Source organism: Mustela erminea, chromosome 8, assembly GCF_009829155.1.
Source record: "Mustela erminea isolate mMusErm1 chromosome 8, mMusErm1.Pri, whole genome shotgun sequence".
Taxonomy (NCBI): domain Eukaryota; kingdom Metazoa; phylum Chordata; class Mammalia; order Carnivora; family Mustelidae; genus Mustela; species Mustela erminea.
In genome coordinates, this window is record NC_045621.1 from 9,400,797 (window position 1) to 9,425,002 (window position 24,206).

The 24,206-nt window shown below is 40.9% G+C and overlaps 1 protein-coding gene across 2 annotated transcripts in view; it reads left to right on the forward strand.

Moving 5' to 3' along the window:
- The window catches only part of HSPE1 (heat shock protein family E (Hsp10) member 1), a 43,942-nt gene that overhangs the window by 2,542 nt on the left and 17,194 nt on the right, over positions 1-24,206 (forward strand). Inside the window, exons 1-2 of one of the 2 annotated variants that reach the window (XM_032354301.1) lie at positions 11,469-11,613; positions 14,812-14,874. In XM_032354301.1, the coding sequence (XP_032210192.1) occupies positions 11,554-11,613; positions 14,812-14,874 (123 nt within the window). In that variant the 5' untranslated portion in view covers positions 11,469-11,553. Of the gene's footprint in view, positions 1-11,468; positions 11,614-14,811; positions 14,875-24,206 lie in introns of those variants that run through there. The other variant, XM_032354303.1, reaches the window with a different exon arrangement.

A 24,206-nucleotide genomic window follows, 5' to 3' on the forward strand; every position in this document is an offset into this window, starting at 1 on the left:
GTATTGATAAAAACATTAGCAAATAAAAATGGATAAATGAATGGTTAATCTTTATTTGGTGATTTAAACTGGTTTTAGGGTTCCCCAGTGTTTTTTATTTTATGTTTTTAAGTAACCTGCAGAGAATTCTGGGAAACAGGCTTTCCAGTCTTCACACTGAATTTATTTTATAGATTTTGATGCTGATACAAAGCCATGGGATTCTTAGTTACATTTTTAAAGCAGTACTTATTAAAAAATTATTGCTTTTAACACATAATGTAGTATTTGCCCCAGGGATACAGGTCTGAATCATCAGGCATACAGACTTCACAGTACTCATCATAGCACATACCCTCTCCAATGTCCATAATCCAACCACCCTCTCCCAACCTTTCAAGCCCCACAAAGAAGCAGTATTTTAACTTCATCTATAACAAGCTTACATTGAAGTTCAGTTTTTTATTTATGGAGCTAGGGTTAAATACCTTGTTTTGTAACTATTTAGAAAAACTTGGTGAGGTTGTCTAGTTTTTTAATACTTGATATTACTACATAATTTACTTTGCAAAAATCCATGGCTGGATTAACAGCTACCATTGGTTGGATGCCTTTTACGTGCCTGGTGCCGCATGATGGTGATTACAGCCAACACCTCAGGAGCATTTTCTGTCCACTGGCTACTGTTGTGGGTATTTGGTATGCATGGCTTCTCTTAATCTTTGAACAACCCTCTAGGGTATGGTAGTTCTCTTCTTGCAGATGAGAAAGGTAAAGCACTCAAGCAGATTGAGTAATAATCACACACATCAGGAAGGGGCAAAGCTGGGATTTGGCAGTCTACCTCCAGATACTCCTGTCCAAAACGTCATCTGTGGTTGCTTTGTCAGAGAATTCTAAGCACCCAATAGACATTTCAATCATGGTTGATAACCACTGAGATCAGGTGTGGGCAGCACCTGAGTGGTAATAATTGGTATCTAGTTTGTAATTTGTTGAATTTAACAAATAGGAAATGGAGTTAGACCTGGACAAATACCTTAACTTAGCTATCGCAGCTAGGGGGAGAATTTGAACGCAAAGAGTCCTATAGACTTAATTACAAACCCCTAGACTTTGCCTTTCAGACCAGCTATTCTTGGTCAAATTTTCTAATTTTGGTTACCTAAAAATGAGCCTGATCATGTCTTTTAGAGTCTGACCTGTATTTGTCTTGTGGAATTGAAATCTAAGTGAAATTGTAAATGGTGGGCACATGGGTGGTTCTGTCTAAGCGTCTGAGCCCTTGGCTCAGGTCATTGATCCCAGGGTCTTGGGATTGAGCCCCCACATCAGGCTCCCTGTTCAACAAGGAGGCTGCTTCTCCCTCTCCCTCTGCTGCTCCCCCTGCTTGTGCTCTCTCAAATGGTATCTTTTTTTTTTTTAAGATTTTATTTGTTTATATATTTGACAGAGATCACAAGTAGGCAGAGAGGCAGGCAGAGAGAGAGGAGGAAGCAGGCTCCCTGCCGAGCAGAGAGCCCGATGTGGGACTCGATCCCAGGACCCTGAGATCATGACCTGAGCCGAAGGCAGTGGCTTAACCCACTGAGCCACCCAGGTGCCCTCAAATGATATCTCTAAAAAAAATTGTAAATTGCACAGAATAAGTCTCAACTTTTGGTCATGTCCATATCAGTAAAGTATGTGTATCTGCATTAATGTATGTGTTAGTGCCATTTGGCATACTAAAGCTTAATCTTTGTCATCCTCAGTTACGAGAATTCTGATGAAAAGCTCGATTTACAGCACCCTAGTGGGTCATCAGTTGCCTGTTGTCCCTGAAGCACAGCTAATCAGCTTTGCTCTTTACAACCTTGTCAAGGATGGATTTCCCTGTTTTACCAATGAGAAGACTGAGTACAGATGAGGAAACTTCTTCAAGGCTCTGTGGCTGGTAAATTGTAGTTAGGCAACCAGTGCAGAGGCCATGTTCCCCAATTTTGTTTTTCAAACACCCAAGCAAATGAGTTTTGAGATCTTAGACAATAGTTTCCAAACTTTGGTGTATCCTTGGTATATTTAAAATTTCAGGACTCCATTTATAATCTAAATTAGAAGGATGGGGGAACTTTTTTTTTTGGTACCATAGAAGTAGTCCCATAATGCTTGCCTAGAAGAATTGCTAAAGAAGTAATTTTAGGAGCACCGGGGTGGCTCAGTTGGTTAAGCATCTGCCTTTGGCTCAGGCCATGATCCCGGGGTCCTGGGATTGAGTCCCACATTGCGCTGCTTGCTCAGCAGGGAGCCTGCTTCTCCCTCTCCCTGCTGCTCTCCCTGCTTGTTAGGCTCACACTCTTGCTCTCTCACTGACAAATAAATAAAATCTTAAAATAATTTTAGATTATGAGATTATATTGGGAATGAGTAAGGAAAAGAATTTTGGCATGAGAAACGTAGACCAATACTCAGGGTGCTGAGGGTGTGGAACCCAATTTTCACAACACTATGCTGTCCTTTATCTTTTGGCCAACAGAAGAATAACGGAGGTAAAATTCCGACTGGAATTTTTGTGATTATACTACCATTTTTGAGCATTTGCCGTGCACTGGTCTAGGCATTTAATATATAACCTTGTTTAATTACATGTGATCATAGCAATCCTGGGAGGCAGATAGTCCTTGCCTTGTAGGTGAGTAACTTGCTCAAGGTGACACCACTTTTAAGTTATAATTTGGGATTGAACTCAGGTTTGTCTGACTTAAAGTGTGCCTTAAGGGGTGTGTGGGTGGCTCAGTTAAGTGTCTACCTCCTGATGTGGGCTCGAGTCATGATCTCAAGGCTGTGTTTGGGCTCCATGCCTGGCATGCAGTCTGAGATTCTCGCTGTACCCCTCTTCCCACCTCAAATGCGATCTCTTTCTCAATGATTAACATCTTTAAAAAAGTGTGTCATAAACTGTTTGACACCGAAAGTTGGGGAAATTGAGAATAAAATTACCAGGAAGCTATTGTGTTGTATGAGTATTACTGATAACGTGGCTTTCCCTCTTACTGTCCAGAAAGTATGCTTTACAAAATTTTTTATCTAAAAAGTTGGCATTATAAGATTTTCATTTTTATTTATTATGATAAAAACATACCATGAGATTTATCCTCTTAACAGATTTTTAAGTGTACAATAATGTTGTTCATTATAGGCACAGTGTTGTACAGCACGTCTTTAGAACTTTGCATCTTGCTTATCTGGAACATTATGTCTTTTTTTTTTTTTTTAAATTTTACAGAGAGAAATCCCAAGTAGATGGAGAGGCAGGTAGAGAGAGAGAGAGAGAGGGAAGCAGGCCCCCTGCTGAGCAGAGAGCCCGATGCGGGGCTCGATCCCAGGACCCTGAGATCATGACCTGAGCCGAAGGCAGTGGCTTAACCTACTGAGCCACCCAGGCGCCCCTGGAACATTATGTCTTGATTAGCAGCTCCCCATTTCCCCCCCTTCCGGTGCTTGGCAACTACCATTCTACTCTGCTTCTATCAGTGACTATTTTAGATAACTCGTAAGCGGATTATTGCAATATTTATCCTATGTTTGGCTATTTCCTTTATAATGTCCTCAAAGTTCATTCACGTCACATATTGCAGTATTTCCTTGTTTAAAGCTGAATGTATATACCACGTTTCTTTTATCCATTCTTATGGTATGTAGGCATTTAGGTTGTTTCTACATCTTTAGCTTTTGTGAATAGTGCTGCAATTAACATGGAAGTGCTAATACCTTTTAGTGATTCTGATTTCAGTTCTTTTGGATAAATATGCGGAAGTGGGATTGCTTGATAAACCTATGGTAGTTTCTGGGGTGCCTGGGTGGCTCAGTTGATTAAGCAGCTGCATTCGGCTCAGGCTGTGATCCGGGGTCTTGGGATCAAACCCTGCACCAGGCTCTCTGCTTAGTGAAGAGGCTGCCTCTCCCTCTGCCCCTCCCTGCAATAAGATCTTAAAAAGCACTTTGGTGGTCCCATTTTTAATTTTTTAAAAAGATTATATATATATATATATTTTTTTTTTTTTTAAAGATTATTTATTTGACAGAGATCACAAGTAGGCAGAGAGGCCGGCAAAGAGAGAGAGGAGGAAGCAGACTCCCTGCTGAGCAGAGAGGCCAATTCGGGCCTCAATCCCAGGACCCTGGGAACATGACCTGAGCTGAAGGCAGAGGCTTTAACTCACTGAGCCACCCAGGTGCCCCAAGATTTTATATTTTTTGAGTAATTTCTGCACCCACCACAGGGCTCTAAGTCACAACCCCAAGATCGAGAGTCGCACGCTCCACCAACTGAGCTGGCCAAGTGCCCCTCTGTTCGTGGTTTTTTGAGGAACCTATGTACTGTGTTCCGTAGTGGCTGCACCATTTTGCATTACCACCAACCAATATGGGTCATAAGGTTTTATATATTAGAAATACTAGCTTGTCATATTTGTCCTAATTTGATGTGCATTTTTAATTTCTAGCTAGTCAAATTTCATTTCTAGTGGTTTTTAAAATTTTGAACATGTAAGTAATTAATCCATAATTTATTTACTATATGGTTTATGTGTCTGACTTTTTTTGACCAACAGTTAGCTTGTGTGAACCCTGTTAGATTATCCATTTCACCCACCGTCACTCCCCCACCTTGAAATTTGAGGAATCTCCTTTATCGTACATTAAATTTTTAAATAAGTTTATTTGTGGGTTTTATAGCCTTGTTCCATTGATTTCTCTATTCTACCACATTGTATTCAATATAAATATAAACTTATATGTAAGTTTGATATCTGATAAGGCAAGTCTTCCCATGCACTTACCTATTTGTGAACATTTTTTTTTTTTTTAAAGATTTTATTTATTTTTTTGACAGACAGAGATCACAGGTAGGCAGAGAGGCAGGCAGAGAGAGAGAGAGAGAGGGAAGCAGGAAGCCCGATGCGGGGCTCGATCCCAGGACCCTGAGATCATGACCCGAGCCGAAGGCAGCAGCCCAAACCACTGAGCCACCCAGGCGCTCCTATTTGTGAACATTTTTAACCTTCTTGGTAAAGACTACCAGATTGCTCTCCAGAGTGACACCAAGTCATGCCTCTTCCAGCATGTTGTTTGTTTTCTCTGCACCCACACCAAAATGGAGTTTTGAACTTTTATTTCTGTGAAGAGTATTTATATAGTTTCCTTTACCCTTATGCATCCTTCTAGAGAAAGCCCAGTCAAATCCAAGCTCGGATCCTGTGTTGTTTACATACTGGTTATATGACATGGACAAATCACCTCTTAGTTTAAGAATTAATTGTAAAAGGAGGGGACTAGATATCCCTTAACATTTTGAGTCAGGCCTGTTATTTTGTTTCTTAAACTTTGGTTTTATTTTAAAATGGGTGGGGGGACGCCTGGGTGGCTCAGTAGCTTAAGCTTCTGCCTTTGGCTCAGGTCATGATCTCACAGTCCTGGGATCGAGCCTGGCATGGAGCTCTCTGCTCTGCAGGGAGCCTGGTTCCCCCCTCTTTCTGCCTGCCTCTCTGCCTACTTGTGATCTCTCTCTGTCAAATAAATAAATTTTTAAAAAATGGGTAGCATTCAGATAGTTAAAAATTCACAAGGATATACACTGTGGCATCTAGGTGGCTCAGTCCGTTAAGCATCTGCCTTCTTCTTTGGTCACGATCCCAGGGTCTGGGATCAAGCCCAGCATTGGGCTCTCCACTCAGCGGCGAGTCTGCTTCTCCCTCTCCCTTTGTGATCTCTCTCACTTTCGCTTTCAAATAAATAAATTTAAAAATATAAAAGATATACACTAAAGAGATATACACTAAAAATATCCTTCCCTACCCTATCCCCCATCCATATAGTTCCATCCTCAGAGGCAACTCGTGTTACATTTTATATTTTCAGGGGTATCTTATGTATACATTGTGTGTGTATGTGCCTGTGCATGCGTGTGTGCTAGGGCATGTATACATGTGTGTCTCATGTATGTGAATAATTCATTTTTTCTTTTTCAAAAAATAACATTCCATACATACCATTTGACACCTTTTTTTTTTTTTAATAATAGTCTTTGGAATGACTCTATAAAGAACCTAGAGCTTTTTAAATTTTTCATTATAGGGGCACCTGGGTGGCTCAGTGGGTTAAAGCCTCGGCCTTCGGCTCAGGTCATGATCCAGGGTCCTGGGATCAAGCCCTGCATCGGGCTCTCTGCTCGGCAGGGAGCCTACTTCCCTTCCTCTCTCTCTGCCTGCCTCTCTGCCTACCTGTGATCTCTGTCAAAAAAAAAAAAAATCTTTAAATTTTTCATTATAGCTGTATAATGTTCTATTATATGGGTGAATCATAATTTAAGCATTCTCCACTGTTGAATATTTAAATTCTACTCTTATTTAAATTATAAATACTTCTACAGTGAATAAAATTTTTGTATAAATTACTTTGCCCATGAGTAACTATAAGATTAATCACTATGTCAAAAGGTATGTGGATTTTAGTCATATGTGTATATACACACGCATATCTCCAAATTGCCCTTCCTAGAAGTTCTATCAATTAATAATCCTAACAGCAATGTATGAGACTGATTTCTTCCCAGCCTCAATGATAGAAGATGTTATAAAGGTTTTATGTTGCCATTCTTCTTTTTTTTTGAAGATTTTATTTATTTATTTGACAGACAGATCACAAGTAGGCAGAGAGGCAGGCAGAGAGAAGGGAGGAAGCAGACTCCCTGCAGAGCAGAGAGCCCGATGCGGGGCTCCATCCCAGGACCCTAAGACCAGGACCTGAGCTGAAGGCAGAGGCTTTAACCCACTGAGCCACCCAGGCGCCCCAAACAATTCTACTTTTATCATTATGAATAGGTGAGCATCTTGTGTTTGACAGTCACTTCTGTTTCTTTACTGCTAACTGACTATTCTTATTGACTGTGAATATCCTTTACCTGTCTTTCTGTTGGACAATTGGCCTTTTAAGATTTGTGTGATATCTTTATTGATTATGGAAATTGGTTCTTTGTGATAAGTTTTTCCCTCTAGTTTATCATTTTGGCTTTGATTCTGTTTATGCTTTGAACTTGCAGGAAGTCACTTTAGTATAGCTAAATAAGTATTTTCCATTTATGGCTTCTGGGTATTATGTCAAACTGAAAAGTCTTCTCCAGTATTTAAAGGTTCTTCCATGGTTTCTATAGGTGTTTTTTTTTTTTTTTTTTTTCCCCAGTCTTAGCTTTATCTGGAGATTTTCTTGTTATAAAACATAAGGAATGGATCCAACCAACCCCCTTCCCTCTTACAGATTAAGCCTAGTTCTTTAAGACATGCTAAAATTTAGCCCAAGTCTTGCAAAATGGTCTTTCAGTAGCATTTAGACTTGACTTGCAAAGTCAAGTCATGACTTGACTTGCAAAAGCATCAGTGGGTACTTACTTACCTGACTTGAGTGTCAATTCAGAAAGGCCAGTTTGTTCCCTTTAAGTCATTAATTTTTTTTTTTTGAATATGTGCCAGGCACTGTTGGAGAAACAGGAATGAATAAAATTGGGGAGGGAGAAGTGAACAACTAAATTAATAACATACTTTTATTTATTTATTAAGTAAACTCTACCCTCAATATGGGGCTCACTCTCAAAACTCCAAGATCCAGAGCCATATGCTCTACCAACTGAGTCAGCCAGGTCCCCAGCACAATTTTAGATAGGGATTAGTGTCATTGAGAAAATAAAGACAGAAAGTGCTGCTAATTTCATGAAAGACATCAGGTGCCCTATTGAAAACAGGAAATAAGGCACCTGCCTGGTTCAGTTGGAAGAGCATGCAACTCTTGGTCCCAGGGTCATGAGTTTGAGCCCCACAATGGGTATAAAGATTTCTAAAAAATAATAGTAATTTTTAAAAAAGTGTACATACCAGGATATAATAATCACTGGGACCCATCTTGGCAGCTGCCTACCAAAATCACTGATTTGGTCAAATGCTCTAGAATTCTAGAGAAAAGTGAAGTGCCATGGGACTTCAGTATCTTCTCATCTGTAGTGTAGTCAAAGTTGTCTAAGTTTGAAATCTTTTAAATATGTTGTTCATTATTCAGTCTGTTCAACTATGAACATACCTCCCCATACTTCCCTGCTGCCTCAACTTTGCTTGGCCTGGGATGAAGTCTGCATCTCCACATAGTAATGCTACCCATACTTTAAGCTACATTTTCACTACTTCATGCATCATTCATAGTGTGTCAGTTTTGCTCTTAGGTTGGCTCCCTTCAAGCCAATATGGTTAAGGCAGTTAAGGAACTTGGCAAAGTTCATGGGCAGAAAAAAAGAAACATCTCTTTTGGTATCTCCTCAAGAACAAGAAAACATTTCTCCTAACCCTATCTCTTCCCCCAAACCTTTCCAAAGGCCTCCATCAGATATACTTTTATACCTCTTTAGGCTAAACGGAGTCAGATGCTTACCATTTAACCAAACCTTGGCTTAGGACAATAGGGACTCAAACCTCAACTAGAGATGGGTTTACCTTTCCCTGGTCACATGAGGAGAGATGGATACTGAGCAAGATAAAAGTATGTTTGCAAAGAACACTTGGGAAGGGGAATGGACAACAAGAGACTTAAGACATTTTGCTGCCTTTTTTTTTTCAGCTCGGTTCCACACCCTGTATGGATCCCAACGCAGGGCTTGAACTCATGACCCTGAGATCAAGACCTGAGCTAAGATCAAGACTCAGACACTCAACTGACTGAGTGACCCAAGGTGCCCTGACATTTTGTTATGTAGTATAGTAAAATACAGTAATCTATATATCACCCTTCCCCATTCATTTTTAAACTCTCTGAGGAAAGGAGCTTATACATCTTATTTATGTTTCTCAGCATATTGCCCTTCACACAATGGGCATTCACTATTTTACTTGGATTTTAACCTTCCACAAAGAGAATTTCATATAAGATAGATATTTTTGAAATTATTTGTGATATTTTGGATTGTAAAATATTTTCTTCTAAAACTTTAATAAAAGTCAAGGAATATTGGGGCGCCTGGGTGGCTCAGTGGGTTAAAGCCTCTGCCTTCGGCTCAGGTCATGATCCCAGGGTCCTGGGATCGAGCCCCACATTGGGCTCTCTGCTCAGCAGGGACCCTGCTTCCTCCTCTCTCTCTCTCTCTCTCTGCCTGCCTCTCTGCCTACTTGTGATCTTTGTCAAATAAATAAATAAAATCTTAAAAAAGTCAAGGAATATTTACTTTTTTAAAGTTTTTAAGTACTCGCTACACCCAATGTGGGGTTTGAACTCACCACCTCAAGATCACAAGTCACATACTCTACCAGCTGAACCAGCCAGGTATCCCAGGAATATTTACTTTTATACTTGCTTTCGTCCTCTATGAGGATGAAACTTTTCTTTTCTTCTTCACTTCCCGCTCTCACCCCTCAAACACTGGTTAACACTGGTCTAAAAATTGTTTTTGTTTGGAGTTCATAATCTGCAGACTGACAGAGGAATTAAAATGTGAAGGTTATGAGCTAGAAACATTTCAACTCTCAAGAACAAGGTTCTTCCTGTGAGCAAGGCCAGAGTTGACATCACAATGCAACCTTATCAGACTTTTCAGAGATGAATGCATATTCTGTTCCTGAATTTACATTTTTTTTTTTATTTTTTTTTTTTTTTTATTTATTTGTCAGAGAGAGAGAGGGAGCAAGAGTGAGCACAGGCAGAGACAGAGGGAGAAGCAGGCTCCCTGCCGAGCAAGGAGCCCGATGTGGGACTTGATCCCAGGACGCTGGGATCATGACCTGAGCCGAAGGCAGCTGCTTAACCAACTGAGCCACCCAGGCGTCCCCTGTTCCTGAATTTAAAACCTACTTATTCAGTTCTTCTCTTGTTCTTTTCAGATGAGGTGAAATCATAGAACAGATCTGGACTTAAGAGAACATTAAGATGAGCCCCTTCAATTATAGGTAACTGTTACTTGCAAGTGAGGGACACTACCACACAATCTGGGAAATTTTAATTTAATCCTTGGAGGTAAGAGTTGTTCACAGACTTAGAAGCCTACCTAGGACTCTGCTCTTCCCCGGGCCCACCCCATGCCTCTTAGGAAGGCATCATTTTGGTGCCACTTGTCCTAGAGTCTCACCATAATTTGCAAGAGAATTGGGGATTGCCCGTCTGTCCCCAGTGCTACACTCTTAAGTAATTTATGGTTAAAGACTGGGCCTTTTCATACTTGTACCTCAGTGCTGGACACATAGTGGGACTTAATAAATATTTGTTGAATAAATAAATATACTAGGAAGTAGTGATGGAATTAAGTTAACTTGCTCTGGAGAAGTTACCAGTCTATACACCTTCCAGAAAGGAGGAATCTTAAAGGCAAACCAGCTTCCTGTTGTCTAACCCCTTTGAGCAAAGTTCCAAGTCTCTGACAATTATCAGTAAAATTTGCACCTGCTAGTTTATCAAACCTTTCTTTCCTCCCTCCATTTTTGGAGGCTGTCTGTGATACAGCTCTCAGGCATTCTCAATGCACCTTTAGGTGTATTTGATGGGTTATTTGATGTTTTTTTCTTTTGGAAATCACCCTAGTATATGCGGTTTTTACCCTCTGAGCTGGCTTCACATCTAGTATCCTATGGCCTCCCTCCTCCCTGATCAAAGATTTAACGTTTCTAAACAGGAAACAAAAGTTTGCCGAACTTTCGTGATTACATAACGTTAGGAGAACACTTAAAACTTGCAACAAAAGAAATTTAGAATCATGTAAAGATGTACAACTCCCACCATCTGTCAAGGGGCATTCGTTTTCTCTTCCTGCTTCTGACTTGCAAAAAAATAAGAGCTAATTTTGTCCGCCTAACGCAGAATACCAGATGTCCACGCTCTCTCAGATAATTAGCCTCTGAGTCTTTTATCTACACAAACTTGTCATTGAAAAGGACCTTGGCTTTGAAGTCAGCGGATGGTGGAAACATCATTTGACAGTCTAAGCCCTAGTCTTTTTTGAAATTGGGTCGGTTTCCTGCGGGGGTCTGAGGAATTTTCCCGAACTGGGGCCTGTTTCTCCACTCGGACGAGGCGGATTCGGGGGCAGAATTCTGCTCCTCCGGGTATCTGCTTGTACAAGGGATTACTGCAGCAGTCACCATTGTGCAAACCCTGTCTTTTCAGCGCGACTAATGTACGCCCAGGGAGACGGACCGACAGGTTACGCCGGCCTTGCTCACTCTCGTAGGGGCCCACGGTGCCGGCCGGCTCTCCCGAAGCCACTCCCCGCCCCCGCGGCCTTGTCTCTCCCTGCCTCCACGTCGCGCCGCGTGAGTCGTCGGCTGTTCCCTTTCCTGTGTCTCTCCCTCCGCCAGCCGGTCCTTTCTGGGACTCCTCCCCTGCCTCCCGCCCTGCTCCGCGCCGGCTACGGCTGATCCGTCAGCTACCGCCCCTCCCTGACGTCCGGAGCCGGAGCGCCGCTCCACCCCGTCGCGCCCCTCCCCTCTCGCCCGTCTCCCCCCGCCCTCCCCCCGCGCGGGCCGCCTTCCCCTACATCCGGGTATTGACTCCAGCCGCCCAGACTCTGGCACTATGGTCATGGCGGAGGGGACGGCAGTGCTGAGGCGGAACAGGCCAGGCACCAAGGCGCAGGTACTCTCTCTGCACCTTTCCTGCCCTGGAACTCTCGGTGGCGAGCCGCGCCGCACCTGGAAGCTGGCCGCCCCCGAGAGGAGGTTGGGCCGGGGCGGTAAGCTGGCGGGCAGGGGCACCCGCACCCGGCCTGCTCTTCCGGAGCCGCAGCCCCCGGGGTATGGCTGAGGCGGCGGCGGCTCGTGAGGCCTGCCGAGCCCCGACTTGAGGGTGGGCATGAGGGGTGGGTGGAAGACGCGGGCGGCGACGCCGAGGCTCGGGGCCGAGAGCGTGTCAGCAGCGGCTGCTTGTTCTCGTCTCTCCCCTGAACCGTAGCTGACCGTCGTCGGAGGGCGCGGCCCGCCAGGTGGAGACCCTGGGGATTTCGGGAGGGTTGGGGGCGCCGCGGCGGGAGGGGGTGTCAACACGGCCGGCCTCTTCCTGGCTTCCGGTTCCTTCCCGGTTTGTGACGTGCCTGCCCGGCCTCTGCCATCCAGCCCGTCTAGCCGGATCCGGGTGGCGACAATTTACTTTATCCTCCTGCAGTTGGCCTTTGAGCATTTCTCGCTGCAGCTGTTCTCTGCCCCAGCAGGCTTTCGTTCTCGGGCTGCTCTGGTTAGATGTCATTCCTTGTTACGGGAGGCGCAGTCAGGGGATGAACTGCTCGTTTTATCCGCTTTTAGTAGGGCAGTGTTTAGGGGTGAGGTGGTGTTCGGTTAGGTATTGATTCTGGGGGTTTTCAAAAGACGGTGTGTCTCACATTATAAAGAAAAGTCGAACAGGCATTTAGATTTGAAGTGATTAACCTGCCAGCGGAAATACATTGCTGTTGTGTATATGCGCTAGCATCGGAAGAGACGTGTCAAAGTGTAATTTTAAAGAAAAGGTGATATAAGGGGGGGGGAAGAAGACCCAGGGACAAACGATGGAGCTCTGACCGTATGCCAGAGAATAGATTTTAATATGCTGTACAGAATTTTAGAAAAATTTTAGAAAGGGAATCCTTTCAGAGTACCTTTTAGATCCAGACACCTTCCTAGATCCATGATACAGATAAGGAAACCGAGTCCCAGAGAATCGGCTGCATTTGCTCAAGGTTACATAGTCTGTGGATTCTTAGTTCACTGGTGACCTTTTCTCTTCAAGTTTTTTTTAGTACTGAATTCTAGAGTATTGACCTTAAACATCCCATTATAGCGTCAGATTTAGCTCTCAGTTGCTTCTGGCCGTTTTCTGGACATATTGCTGGAAATTTATGTATTATTGTTTTTACCTTTTCCAAACAATTTATAAATGCCCTTTTCTCAGATAGCTTTACTTCTTTTTCTTTGGAAACACTGTTTCTCTTACTATATTCAGAGGTCGACTTTTTGGTACTCACATTCTGAGAATCGCCATCCATTTTTATTTACTCCTTAATTTTGAAAGGTTATAAAATTTTTTTTGAAATGTTATAAAATATTTTAAGTTAATATTGTAACACATCTGTTTTCTGTGTTATAAGTCACATAAAAAAATCTCCTTTGCTTTTTTCCACATTGTCATAGATCAAGGTTGTTAAATCATCATAGGAAAGGTCAGGATTAAAAAAAAAAAAAAGACTGCATGAGCAGCATTCTTTCCTATTTCTTGTCACACTAATTTCCTTCACTGAAATAGGTCTATTCTAAATGATTTATTTGGATCTATATCTTCCTACCTTTTTTTCCTGCTTTTTTTTTTTAATTGGTTAGATTGGGATATAGGCATGTAGTTGGTTTTCAGTGTTTATTCCTTGAAATAGATGAGAATGTTCATTAAGCTGATTTTGGTTCCTTTTGTGTTTATATGACAGTTGTGATGAGACAAAACATTTGATTACCAGTTAACAGTTTTGTATGTTTTCTGGAAATTCCTTTATATGCTTTCTAATATTTTTCTAATATTTTCAAAACTACCTTAATTTTTTTAAAGGAAAGAGTAGTCAAAGCATACTGATAGAAACAACTTTCGGTATAGATTACATAGAAACAATTTAAAAACTAGTCTTCAATAATACTTAGGTGATATCTAGGGAGAGACATCTTGAAACAATTTCCAGAAAGTTGTTTTTATTTCTTAACATATTAAAAAGAAATTCATTTTCATTCATACAGGGCACTATAAAAAAGAATGATATGAAAAGTTTAAGACATTTAAGAAGGTATACTCATCACCTACCGTCATAACTAAGACGTTACTAATACAGATGAATCTCTCTTTATCACATTCTTCTGTCTTCTCCCCACTCCTTCCAAACAGTGATGGTGATTATCATTCCTTTTCTTCATACTTTTCCTATGTATGCATTATATCTATAGGTATCCTTTGGATTTCTTAAACTTCTATTCATGTGGTATCATACACTGAATTCTTAAGTTTGCTCCAATTTGCTTGAGGTGTTTGGTGACTTACCCATGTTAATTGGTACGGATCATTGGTTCACAACTGTTTCCCCCAGTTATACCCCAGGGACATTTATCAGGCAACTACTATGTGTTAGGCATTGTACTGCTTGCTAAGAATACATAGGTAGACCTTGCCATATGTAGATCTTGCTGAAAAAAATCTGTCAGATGGAAAGACTCTTAATCACTTAGGGGAATATCTGTGGATTGGACTGTCTATAGAGGAATTCAGAACCAGTGCAGGTGATCCACAAAAGTATTGATTGCCCTTAAAAGGCTGGATGACTACTTTTTGATGGAGCTCATATTTTGATTTAGAAATTTGAAACACCATTTGGAATTGGAATAATAATTTATAATGTCGGTCTACAATAGTACTTATGGAACAGTACCTAACCCCACCACAGGGGTTTTTACCTTTCTTAAGGTAAAAAACTGATCCAGTGCTTGGAGATTCTTTTTCAGCTTAACTTCTTAAGAAATATTAAACCACCATAAACAAACAAGTGATAGATTTATCTCTTCAGGTAATGCATGAAAAGTTTATGGGAGCCCTATTTGAGGGATTTGTGGTTGAAAAAAATGTACCTTGTAGTTCAGTTATATAAAATCTTGGTGTTCATTTAAAAACATTGAGTAAAGTTCCCTTATTCACTGATAATCCTGTTATTATAGTATGAGAGCTTTCTCTCTAGTGCAATTTTGGATCTTTATTAAGAATTGAAGTTAATCTCAGTCCTGTTGCCTTTTTTGACTTTGTGTGTGCTTTAACAATGAGTTTTTTTTTTAATAGGATTTCTATAATTGGCCTGATGAATCCTTTGATGAAATGGACAGTACCCTAGCTGTTCAGCAGGTAATAACTGTAGTTTCTTTCACAACTCCAATAACCTAAGCATTTTACCTCCTTTGGCATAATTTTTCTATATCTTTTAGCACAAGTCAGAATCCATGGAAATAATAGAATGCATGTTTAAAACTTTTATCAATCCTCCATTTTGTTTTAAGATGATATAGTAGACTGTAATGAAACTTAAGTACATTTTAGTATCTATTAATAACCTACCAAATTAGGGTACCAAATTTGATTTTAGAGTGAATTTTTTTTTTTTTTTAAAGATTTTATTTATTCATTTGACACAGAGAGATCACAAGTAGGCAGAGAGGCAGGCAGAGAGAGAGAGAGAGAGGAGGAAGCAGGCTCCCCGCGGAGCAGAGAACCCGATGCGGGACTCGATCCCAGGACCCTGAGATCATGACCTGAGCCGAAGGCAGCGGCTTAACCCACTGAGCCACCCAGGCGCCCTAGAGTGAATTTAATTCAAAGTTAATTGAATGCTCAATTAGAATAACATAATGAAGTAGGAAAGAGAACATTGAGAACATGTATCTAAATTTACCAAAAGTTCCCATCAGTTCTTAACTTTTGTGCCGCTCTAATATATGTGAGGGCTAAGATGCCTCCCTTTAGGTTGTTGCCACTACCAGGTAGCTCACTAAGGCATTGAATATCAACATCCTTGTAGCATGTTTGGTTTGAAAAGCCCCTCAAGAGATTCTTACACGTTCTTTTTTTTTTTTTTTTTTAAAGATTTTATTTATTTATTTGACAGAGACGCAGTGAAAGAGAGAACACTGGCAAGGGGAGGGGGAGAGGGAGAAGCAGGTTTCCTCCCGCACAGGCAGCAGGATGTGGGGCTCCATATCATGACCCAAGACAAAGGCAGACACTTAACAACTGAGTCACCCAGGAGCCCCAACTCTTACACATTCTTAATGAGAATCACATTATATACTTACTGGGTTTAAAAAAAAATGTAGCAGTTTTTCCAAAATGAATAAAATCTATAATCTTGGGAAAAATAATTTCTGTAACTAATTATTAAAAGTTGCTTTAAGGGGTTAACAAAATGAGGACTGAAATTAGGGTGTACTAGTATATGGACTAGACATTAGTTAACTAGCATATTTAAAGGAAAAATAATAAACAGAAGCTGGCTTTATCTTGATGGCTAGATAATAAACGTAGATAGCTACTTGGATTTATAGTATTATTTGAAAATCCTAGAAAATGAAATAGGAATACAGTGGAATTCTTTGAGCATAAAAAACAAGTCACAATATTAACAAATACCAAAAACCTTTAGAATGGACTCAGTATAATATTTAGATACTTAGCATAGGAAATGGACGACTCTTCATGAATGAATGGCTGTTTGGACATTCCCACGCAGCGGCCCCTGAGTGGCTCAGTCATTAAGCGTCTGCCTTCGGCTCGGGTCATGATTCCAGGGTCCTGGGATCAAGCCCCACATCGGGCTCCCTGCTCCGTGGGAAAACCTGCTTCTCCCTCTCCCTCTGCTGCTCCTTCTGCTTGTGTTCCCTCTCTCGCCGTGTCTCTCTCTGTCAAATAAATAAAATCTTTAAAAAAAAAAAAGGATACTCTTCAAACGGCAAGTGTTTATTGGGCAATGAGGTAGGCCTTATGGAGGATATAGAAACATAAACTTAGAGCTCAGTGTCTGGAAATTGGGAAAAATAAGAGGAGAAATGTGTAAGTGTTTCTACCTTTAAAAGTAGAGGTTGTGGGGTGCCTGGATGGCTCAGTTGGTTAAGCGTCTACCTTCAGCTCAGGTGTCATACTCCCTGCTGAGCAGGGGAGTCTGCCTCTCCCTCTCCCGCTGATCGTGTGCTCTCTCTCTCAATCTCTCAAATAAATAAATAATTTTTTATTTTTTTATTTTTTAATTTTTTAAAAAGATTTTATTTGACAGAGAGAGATCATAAGTAGGCAGAGAGGCAGGCAGAGAGAGAGAGAGGAGGAAGCAGGCTCCCCGCTGAGCAGAGAGCCCAACGCAGGACTCGATCCCAGGACTCTTGAGATCATGACCTGAGCCGAAGGCAACAGCTTAACCCACTGAGCCACCCAGGCACCCCCCCACCTTTTTTTTTAAAAGTAGGGATTGTGTGCTTCTACTTTATTGAATTTATTTGTTCGAACAATTTTTTTTGTGGAATCTTTAGGGTTTTCTACATACCAAGAGCATATCATCTGTAAACAGGCAGTCTTCTTCCTTTCTAATCCTGATGCTTTTTATTTCTATTTCTCACCTAATTGCCTGGCTAGAACTTCAGTACTGCTTTTAATAGAAGTGGCAGAAGCAGGCATCTTTGTCTTGTTCTTGATCTTAGAGGAAACCTTTCAGTCTTGCACATGGAGTATAAGGAGCACTGTGAATTTTTCATATGTGACCTTTATTATGTTGGATTATTATGTTACTGGTTTTCTTCTAATTCTAGTTTATTGACCGTTTTTATCCTACAAAGGTGCTGAATTTTGTCACAGGCACCAGTTGAGATAACATACGGGGTTTTACCCCCCTTCGTTTTTTAATGTTGTGTATTGATCAGTTTTTGCATGTTGAACCGTCCTTGCATTCTAGGAATAAATCCCACTGATCGTGATGTATACTCTTTTAATTTGCAATTGAATTCAGCTTGTTAGGATTTTTGTATCCATATTTATAAAGGGTATTGGTTTCTAGTTTTCCTTCGGTGTCTTTGGTATCAGGCAGTGCTGGCAACATAGAGGAACCATGCCCTCCTCTTTGGTCTTTCGGAAGAGTTTGAGGAGGGTTGATGTGCTTCAGACGTTTGGTAAAATTCACCAGTGAAGCCACTGGGCCCAGGGCTTGGCTTGGCTTGGCTTGGCTTTCTTTCTTTTTTTTTTTTTAAAGATTTTTATTTATTTGACTAGAGATCACAAGTAGGCAGAGAGGGAAGCATGCTCCCTGCTGAGCAGAGAGCCTGATGTGGGGCTTGATCCCAGGACCCTGAGATCATGACCTGAGCCGAAGGCAGAGGCTTAAACCCCTGAGCCACGCAGGTGCCCCAGGGCTTTTCTTCAGTTGCACAACAGCAGGGGGAGAGGCAGTCACTTCAGAGTGGGGAGCCTGATGTGGGGCTTGCTCCCAAGACCCTGAAATCATGAGCTGAGTCAGATGCTTAACTGACTGAGCCAATTCTTTCTTTCTCTCTTTTCTTTCTTTCTTTCTTTCTTTCTTTCCTTTTCTTTTCTTTTCTTTTCTTTTCTTTTCTTTTCTTTTCTTTTTTTAAAGGTTTTATTTATTTGACAGAGAACATAAGCAAGGGGGACAGCAGGCTCCCCTTGGGAAGAAGGGGGAAGCAGGCTCCCTGCAGAGCAGGAGTAGCCCGATGTGGGACTCCATACCAGGACCCTGGGGGATCATGACCTGAGCCGAAGGCAGTTGCTTAACCAACTGAGCCATGCATGTGCCCCTAGAATTGCTTTCTAATTTCCTTTTTGGATTATTCATTGAAGGAGTATACAGACACAACTGATCTTTTATATATGGATCTTGCATCCTGCTACTTTGCTGATTTTGTTTATTAGCTTTCCTGTGGATTCTTTGGGATTTCAGTATATAAGATTATGTCATCTGCAAATAGAGATAGTCTTTTATTTACTTCTCTTTTGTGTCTGATTGTTCTGGCTAGAAATCCTGCACATTGTTGAATAGCAATGGTGAAAGCTGGCATTCTTGTCTCTTTTCTGATATTAGAGGAAAACCTTTCAGTCTTTCACCACTGAGAATGACATTTTTTTCATAATGCCCTTCATCATAATTGGGAAGTTCTCTTCCGCACTTAGTTTTCTCAGTGTTTTTATCATGAAAAGATGTTGGATTTTATCAAAAGCATTTTCTGCATTGAGATGATTGTGGTTTTTTCCCTTTGTATATTAACATAGTATATTCATTGATTAAAAAAATTTTTTCAGGGGCACCTTGGTGGCTCAGTGGGTTAACTCTGCCTTCGGCTCAGGTCATGATCTCAGGGTCCTGGGATTGAGCCCCGCATCGGGCTCTCTGCTCAGCAGGTAGCCTGCTTCCTCCCTCTCTCTCTGCCTGCCTCTCTGTCTACTTGTGATCTATGTCTGTCAAATAAATAAATAAAATCTTAAAAAAAAATTTTTTTTTTTAGAATTTTTATTTCTAAGTAATCTCTACACCCATTGTGGGGCTCAGACTCACAACTACAAGATTAAGAGTCATACACTCCACCGACTGAACTAACCAGGTGCTCTGATTTTTTTTTTTTCCCTTAGTTTTGAACCACTTTTCATTCCTTGCAGCTTCCTTTTGATTGATGTTTGTTTGGTATATCTTTTCCCATCCTTTTACTTTTAACCTACCTATATCATTATATTTGAAGTAAGTTTCTTACAGTGTTTGGCTGTCTTATTCTTTGTGATAGTCTTTGTTTTTTAGTGGGTATATTTAGGCCATTTAATATTAATTTAATTACTAGTAGGTTATGTTTAGATTTAGGTCTGCCATCATATTACTTGTTCTCAGTTTGTTCTCTCTCTTTTTGGTTCCTTTCCCCCTTTCTGCCATTTTACATATTGAGCACTTTTACTATTTTATTTCCTTATTTATTTATTTTTCTTTTATTTTTTAAAAATATTTTATTTATTTATTTGACAGAAACTACAAGTAGGCAGAGAGGCAGGCAGAGAGAGGGGGGGAAGCAGACTCCCTGCCGAGCAGAGATCCTGATGCAGGGCTCGATCCCAGGACCCTGAAATCATAACCTGAGCCTAAGGCAGAGGCTTAACCCACTGAGCCACTCAGGCACCCTTATTTATTTTTCTTAAAGATTTTATTTATTTATTTGACAGAGAGAGCACAAGCTGGGGAGCAGCAGGCAGAGGGAGAAGCAGACTCACCAAACAGGAAACCCAACTTGGGGCTCAATCCCAGGACCCTGGGATCATGACCTGAGCTGAAGGCAGACGTTTAACAACTGAGCCACTCAGGCACCCCCACTTTTAGTGTTTTAATTCTAATTTTGATTATCTTTTTTAATTTTTATTTTTAAAAATATTTTATTTGGGGCACCTGGGTGGCTCATTAAGCGTCTCGAGGGTCCTGGGATTGAGCCCCACATTGGGCTCCCTGCTTGGCGGGAAGCCTGCTTCTCCCTCTCCCAAACACCCTGCTTGTGTTCCTTCTCTCACTCTGTCTCTGTCAAATAAATAAATAAAATCTTTTAAAAATATTTTTTTTATTTATTTGACAGAGAGAGAGAGAGAGTGTGCGCGCATGCGCACGGTTCAGGAGCAGAGGCAGAGGGAGACAGAGAAGTAGACTCCCTGCTGAACAAAGAGCCAGTTGTAGGGCTCTATCCCAGGACCCTGAGATCATGACCTGAGTCGAAGGCAGACACTTGACCAACTGAGGCACTCAGACACCCCTTGAGTATCTATTTATTTTTATTTTTATTTTTAATTTTTTAAAAGATCTTACTTATTTCTTTTTTTTTTTTAATTTTTTATTTTTTATAAACATATATTTTTATCCCCAGGGGTACAGGTCTGTGAATCACCAGGTTTACACACTTCACAGCACTCACCAAAGCGCATACCCTCCCCAATGTCCATAATCCCACCCCCTTCTCCCAGCCCCCCTCCCCCCCAGCAACCCTCAGTTTGGTGGGAATGCAAGCTGGTGCAGCCACTCTGGAAGACAGCATGGGGGTTCCTCAAAATGTTGAAAATAGAACTGCCCTATGACCCAGCAATTGCACTACTGGGTATTTACCCTAAAGATACAAACGTAGTGATCCAAAGGGGCACGTGCACCCGAATGTTTATAGCAGCAATGTCCACAATAGCCAAACTATGGAAAGAACCTAGATGTCCATCAACAGATGAATGGATCAAGAAGATGTGGTATATATACACAATGGAATACTATGCAGCCATCAAAAGAAATGAAATCTTGCCATTTGCGACAACATGGATGGAACTAGAGCGTATCATGCTTAGCGAAATAAGTCAAGCAGAGAAAGACAACTATCATATGATCTCCCTGATATGAGGAAGTGGTGATGCAACATGGGGGCTTAAGTGGGTAGAAGAAGAATCAATGAAACAAGATGGAATTGGGAAGGAGACAAACCATAAGTAACTCTTAATCTTACTTATTTCTTTTTTTAAAAAAATATTTAATTTATTTATTTGACAGAGAGAGATCACAAGTAGGCAGAGAGGCAGGCAGAGAGAAAGGGGGGAAGCAGGCTCCCTGCTGAGCAGAGAGCCCCATGCGGGGCTCTATCCCAGGACCCTGAGATCATGACCTGAGCCGAAGGCAGAGGCACACTGAGCCACTCAGACACCCCAGATTTTACTTATTTCTTAGAGAGCACAAGCAGGAGGAGGGAGATAGGGAGAGGGAGAAGCAGACTCCCTGCTGAGCTGGGAGCCTGATGTGGGACTCGATCCCAGGACCCAGGGATCATGACCTGGGCCGAAGGCATATGCTTCACTGAGTGAGCCATCCAGGTGTCCCTATTTTTATTATTTTTAAAGATTTTATTTATTCAACAGAGAGAGCACATACGCACTAGGGGGGGTGGGGGGCAGAAGGAGAGGGAGAAGCAGGCTCCCTGCTTAGCAAGGAGCCTGATGTGAGGCTCCACTCTGGGACCCTGGGATCATGACCTGAGCTGAAGGCAGATATTTAACAGACTAAGCCACCCTGGCACCCCAGCTATCTCTTTATATGATGTTTTTGATAATTGCTCTGGAGATTACTAAATACTTTCAGTCTACTTAGAATCAGTATTTTATCACTTTAATTAAAATGTGAAAATTATCTTCCTATAGATCCCATTACCCCTTTATGCTTTTGTCGTTTGTATTACATCTACCTACATTGAAAACCTCATCAGACAATGTTACATTTTTTGCTTTCACCTGCCAAACATATTTTAAAGAACTCGAGGGGGGAGAATGGTTTATTATTTTTATACCCAGATATTTATAATTTTGATTGCTCCTGACATTCTAAATTTTCCTGTTGGTGTTATTTATTTATTTATTTATTTATTTATTTATTTATTTATTCTGTCTAAAGAACTTCCTTTAGCAATTCTTTCAGAGAGATCTGCTGGCTTGGATTTTTCCTTAGTTTTCTTTCTTCTGATAATGTCCTTATCTTCATTCCTGAAGGGTATATTTGTTAGATACAGAATTCTGGGCTGACGATTTTTTTTTTTTTAAGATTTTTATTTATTTGAGAGAGAAAGTGAGTGAGCAAGGGATGGGGGAGGTGCAGAGGGAGAGAGACAAGCAGACTCCCCCCGAGCTGGGAACTCCATGATGACCATGTAGGGCTTAATCCCAGGACTTTGATATCATGACTTGAGCTAAAGGCAGAATCTCAACTGACTGAGCCACACTGGTGCCCTGACTCTTCTTTTCTTTCAGTGCTCTCAACATGTGCCATTCCCTGCTGTCTGGGGTTTCTGATGAGAAAGCTACAGTTTTTTGAACATTTTGTAGATCCTGTATCTTTTTTCAAAGACTTATCTTTAGTTTTTGGCACTTTATGTGTCTTGGCATGGGTTTCTTTGGGTTGTTTGGTGTTCACTCTGCTTTTCTCTATTGTGGTAAATATGTGTAGGATAAAATTTACCACTTTGCCATTTTTAAATGTATTTTTTTTAAGTTTTTAATTTAAATTTTTTTTTTTTTAAGATTTTATTTATTCATTTGACAGACAGAGATCACAAGTAGGCAGAGAGGCAGGCAGAGAGAGAGAAGGGGAAGCAGGCTCCCTGCCGAGCAGAGAGCCCGATTCGGGGCTCGATCCCAGGACCCTGGGATCATGACCTGAGCCGAAGGCAGAGGCTTAACCCACTGAGCCACCCAGGCGCCCCTTAATTTAATTTTTTAAGTAAACTCTACCTCCAATATGAGGCTCGAACTTATGGCCCTGAGATCAAGAATTGCGTGTTCTACCGACTGTGCCAGCTAGGGCCCCTTCTGTGGCATTAAGTACATTCACATTATTGTGTGATCATTACCAACTCTATCTGAAGGTTTTTTGTTTTTGTTTTTTGTTTTGTTTTGTTTTGTTTTGGTGGTCAGCAAAGCAGTTTATTGAGTGATAGTAAAAAGTTCCCAAAGAGGAAGGGACCCGAAAGATGCCCTTTCATCTTTTTTTAAAAGAACTTTTCAACTTTTAACAGCTGAAACTCTGTGCCCATTAAACAACAACAACTTCCCACAACTCCCTTTCCCCAGCACACTCATCTTCTTGTATTGAGATTTTCATGTGTTCTTTGTATACCGAGTAATTTTGGATTGTATTCTGGACATTTTGAATATTATGTCTAGATTCTAGTTTTATTTATTTATTTAGTATTTTATTTATTTATTTGACAGAGAGAGAGAGTGAGCGAGAGAGGGAACACAAGCCAGGGGAGAGGGAGAAGCGGGCTTCCTTTCGAGCAAGGAGCCCAATGCAGGGCTTGATCTCAGGACCCTGGGATTATGATTCCAGCCAAAGGCACATGCCCAACGACTGAGCCATTCACGTGCCCCTAGACTCTGGTTTTATTTAATCCCATAGAAAATGTTGATATTTTTGTTTTAGCAGGCTAAACAGGTTTTATTTTGATAAATCATCAGTAATAAAAAGATTTTAGATTCCCTAACGATTGACAGCTTATAATTCTACTTATAAAAACTTTAATAATTATACATAAATTCAATTACTAAATATGTGGTTAAAAAATTAATATTGATTATGAGCAAACCATATTGCAGAGAATATATTTTTGTGTGCTCACTACCAAACTGTCTTTAAGACCACTAAAGAATATTAAAGAATCAGGGACCACACTCCATTTCTGGTAAATTTTTTCATCCCTAATCTTTCATGGCTTTAACATTTTAGGTAATTACATATCTTTATCCTGGACTTCAAGTACTATAGTTTAGGAAAAGACAATACAAATTTGTTAAAAATCTCCTGTGTGCCAGATGCTAATACTAAAATTTAAAATTCTCTTTTTTATTTGAGGGAGACCCTCGATAATAACTGTTATATATTAAATATAAATAAATGCTTGTAAGAGTTCTATAGGAGGTGTGATGGGAGCAGGAAAGGTAAGAAGAGTGCATAGACAAATTGCTAATTTAGATTATATAGTGACAAATGGAGGAAATCAGACGGAGTTCTGTGAGTACTAGAATAATCAGGAAAGATTTGAATGTGCTGGGGGAGAGAGAATTTGGAAAGAATAGTGTGGGGGTGCCTGGGTGGCTCAGTCACCCTTCCCCTCAGGTCATGATACCAGAGTCCTGGGATAGAG